The following is a 4,392-nucleotide window of genomic DNA, read 5'->3' as shown; positions in this document are numbered from 1 at the left end:
CCTATCCCAGCTGGACCCAGGACAAAAGTGAATTGCAAACCAAAATGAATTTCCTGCAGCCTTTTTGCCCTTGGGTGGATAGTTCGTGTTTAGACACTGTGCTGAATTGGAATCCTGACAGAAGCTTAAATATTAGACTCTGTCATACTTGCATATCAGGGTTTTCATGTTTTGACATAGACACAGTGGAGTCCTTTCTGAGCTTCTCAGTGATGGATGTTGCGTGTATTTATCACTTATTTCCTGTCACCTGGAACCAAGGTTGTAAGATTTTTGTAATATTCCTCTTTGCTTTTTTTAACTAGCTGTGCTATATCACATTTTGCTCTTTGCCAACACCGTACACCTTATTTATTTCAGTGTCAGTAGGTCATAGTTGGTTATGCCATTGATACTGGCTCATTGTAGTGGAGAGGAGACATGAGTGTCCCTGCATGTGGCAGCTTTTCCTGGAAAATGAAGGTGTTGCCGAAAGAAAAGAACTGTAGTTATATTTTCGGACATTTGGACAAATTGTACTATCTTTGAGACCTAGTATCATCCACCTAATGCTATACATGCTCTCTGTTGAAAAGAATGGTGGGAAAATTTACTAGAAATGCTTAATAGTCTTTTTCATACTGTGAAATTTATGCAAACTTCAGAAGCTCTTTGCAGCATAAAAAATTAACAGTAATTGAAACAATGAAGTTGTAAATTCATCTGCTCGACCACAAGTCCCAGACAGTATTTTTATTTCAGATTAAAATGCAGCATGAGATGAAAAGTTCCATTTGAATTCTCCTTTCTTCTGCTCTTGCAAAATGGGGGTGCTGGAGACAATCAGTTCTTTACTATATTGTAAAAATCTTAATGCTACAAAAGAGCAATGTGCTTGGTTTCTGTTAGGTTTGGGGTAGTAGGAGCTATGATGGAATTTGGTCTGTTAATTATTTACTTCCCATTGTGATGTTTCAAGTGGCATTCTGTTATTTAATGTATAAAATTGTGTATATCTCTAGAAGTACCTCTGTGCATCTATGTCAAGCATAGAATGAAGCACAGGGAAAAAAGGCATTTTCAGGATTTTTACAGAAGTTGTTCTGTGAAATGCAGTTGGACATCTTGTTCTCAGTGTGTTTGGAGAATATCGTTTAATGACAACAAATATGCCTTGCTTTCAGGAATAGTTGTAGCATCTTGGCAATAAAGTAAAATTAAATTAGCTTAAACACCATTTGTAAATTGCGGTGATATGAAGGGTGGCAGAATAAAACTGGAAATAAGTCAAACCCCCACCAGCCATTAACCATTCCAGTTACTTATTGTTCAGCACACATTGTCAAAAGTCAAAAATCTCGTCTAGTTACAAAGGAGGGAAAAAACCATAACCAACTAAAACCTTTTTTTCTCTAAGATGTGGATTTACATTCACACCTTGTGTTCATCAAAGAGTAAAAACCGCAACAGCATACAGATTGTAGCATATCTTTAGTTTTTCTCCTTGTGAGTAGTCACAAAGGCATGTAGATCTTTGCAGGATTAGCACCAGCAAAAACATTTATGACAAAAATAGAACCATGCATAGTATCTAAGAAAATCTCATATTTGTGAATACACTTTCTGCTGGAATTAATTTTCCTCTCTTTAACTAGCAAGATACACTACACAGCACAGGACCATTCATTGAAGTTTTCATTAGAATTTTATTTCCTTAACATGTCAGATAAATTGATTAATGAAATGTTTTAATTGTCTGATCCAATACATACCTTTTACATGTCTTTCCTCTAAATAAAAGGTTTGAACTCTAGGGTTTATGAAAGAATTAATGTTGTCAGGACTACAGCTGCAGTGTTTGCCAAGTAGAAGTAAACGAGCAATAATATGTTCTGAGATCCAAGCAGAATCCAAACAATTTTTATTCCACTGCAGTGACTTCTACTATGTTTTTCTTTTACTTCAATTTATATTTGAGCATTCCATATGATATTTGTTTGTGGTTTGTTATTGCTTAAATTTTAAGGTGTTTAAGAGTGTTGCACTTTTATTCTGTTTTAGTTAACTCATATGTGTACCTAGACAAATGATAGTTTGTTTGGTAGGACAGTATAACTCTTGCCTGTGTCTCTTTGTACATATCTTTTGCTGTATTTGTTGATGTGTCAGGCACTTAAATAATTGGTAAATTTCTTTCCTCAGAAAAAAAAGGTTTCTTTCTACAAACGGGCACAAATACTTGTGGCTGATACATGGAGTGTATTGGAAGGCAAAGGAGATGGTGCTTTTGATGACATTTCTAGTCTGACTATATTTGCTGACTACAGAATTCCTCAAGTTCTTGTTCACTTAAAAGCAATGAAGTATTCTGAAAAACTAATGAAGAAACTACGTGAAGGTTTGTTCCTCCCTCTACTTATATCAGCTAGCCTTACCTCTTGAGGTTATAGACTAAAGCTACTTTTAAAATGTAATGTTTTGTCCATGTAAGGGTTATGTGTATTTTTATTGTTTTGCTTCAGGGAACAAGGACTTATGTAGTGATGAGGTAATGGGTAGAAACTTGCTCTCTAGCAGTGATCTTGAATGAGATTTTAAGATTATGTTTTTGTGAAGGTCTGGCTGCTCCTTGGGTTAAACATTGATAAGGAAAGGATTAAAGAGACTCCAAGCCAGTTATCTCCAAGTTTCTGAAGGGCTGCTGTTGCCAAAAATGCTTTTCAGTATGAGTATAGTTGTGATTTTTGAGGTTTACATAAAATTAACAACAATTTCTGCATGAGTTAAAACATGATGTAAAAGTATGGATATTCCTCTTTATCTCTAGTGAACTGCTGGTGGCAAGCAAGGTAATATTATAAGCATCCATTAAAAAAAAAGGTTGCTTTAAATTAAGTTAATTGCATAAGACTAGTCTCGTTATTAACCATGGTTCCATCTTCCAATAGTTATTAACTGTAAACTTCAGTGAATAAAAACATAAACCAGTCCGTTTTCCACTGTAAAATGACTGTATTTAGAGGTAGGACTGCTATTATGCAACTTTAGAATTACCCAGCAAGATAAACAGATGAATGCAATTGTCCATGGATCTTAATAGGATGGTCATATATATATGCACATGTGTATATATACACATATATGTGTATCTGTATATATAGATCATGTAGACAATTTAGCTTTTCCATGAATACTAATGAGGACATTCCCATCTAAGTCATTCAAATAAATTGGTCCCTTTATATTTTTATATATATAGTTTTTTGGTTTTTGGGTTGTTTGGTTGGTTTTTCTTAAACTTTTATCCTGGCAGAAAGCACTTCATCTAGGAATTAGGTTTGATTATTCCTTTTGTTTCCACAAGCAAAGAAATAGTTGTATAATGTGCATTATGACACAAACACCGTCTTTTCTTAAACCACTTTCTTGAAGTACAGGATGTTGTTTGAATTGAATGGGGGGTAAACTTACAAGTGCATGTGGTAGAATTCAAGTCATCATTAGAAGATACACTACAACTGCTAAAAATTTTGCTATCTAAGCAATGAAAAGTGCAGTCCTAGAATAGAATAAATGGGGAAGTAAATTCAGGCTGTCCTGGGGCCTCTGTCTCTAGAATGTAATTGGATTGCTGTCTCGTGTCCTGCAGGAACAATTTTCCAGTCTGGAGATAGAGAGGAGGTGGAGATCCGTGGCTGTTCGATTTGGTGTTGTACATTGATTTGTAAGCACCTGCTGGAGCTCTATGAGAAGAAGGGTCAGGACATGAGTGAAAAGATCAACGCGGTTTTACTTGATTATCATCTTTGGGACTATGCCAGGGATCACAGGGAAGAGATGAAAGATGTTCCCTTTCACCGGGTGCGGTGTATCTATTACTAAGTCCAGCCTGGTGGCTGTTGTATTGATGCATTATCTTTTGAATTGCAGTTACTCTGTTCATATGGTGATTTTGTCATATACTAATTCAGAACTGGCTAAATCAAATGCTCATTTCCTGATGGTGTATTAACAACTTGCTGCTTTTTTTTTTTTTTTCTTCCCCCCCCCCGACTCTTTCATGGGCTGTGACCGGAATTCATAGTGCCACTGTGGCTGGACAGCCCATGCCCATGCAGGGTTTACTGCTCCTGCTTTGGGTTCAGTATGTGTGTGCAGGTGTGTATTTGCACACGTGTGTATGTCTGCGCGCGTTCGGACCTCTTTGTGTGACTCTTGCCCCCCTGGGCAGGTGTCCCATGCCTGTGAGTGACCCTCTGCAGCACCTGCTCGGCCAGCGCTCACCTCTCGGGCCGTACTTGACGAGAGCTGAGCTATTTCATTCATCGAATAAAAACTGCAGTGACGTAAATCGCACGGAGCGTGGCTGCGTTTTCATGGGAGGGTGCACAGCGTAAGCAAACGCCGCCGTCA

The 4,392-nt window shown here is 37.3% G+C and overlaps 1 protein-coding gene across 1 annotated transcript; it reads left to right on the top strand.

Moving 5' to 3' along the window:
• Positions 1 to 2,181: 2,181 nt before the first annotated feature.
• LOC104467839 (chromosome unknown open reading frame, human C9orf64) lies at positions 2,182 to 3,861 on the top strand (the record flags this gene model as incomplete). Its single annotated transcript, XM_010081776.1, has 2 exons — positions 2,182 to 2,377; positions 3,629 to 3,861. Coding segments are annotated over 2 exons (429 nt in total), but the record flags the coding sequence as incomplete, so codon positions are not given.
• Positions 3,862 to 4,392: the final 531 nt, after the last annotated feature.

This window comes from Pterocles gutturalis, unplaced genomic scaffold (genome assembly GCF_000699245.1).
Source record: "Pterocles gutturalis isolate BGI_N339 unplaced genomic scaffold, ASM69924v1 scaffold50659, whole genome shotgun sequence".
In the NCBI taxonomy this organism is placed as follows: Eukaryota; Metazoa; Chordata; class Aves; order Pterocliformes; family Pteroclidae; genus Pterocles; species Pterocles gutturalis.
Note: the sequence above shows the minus strand (reverse complement) of the source record. Positions and strands in the feature narration are given on the sequence as shown.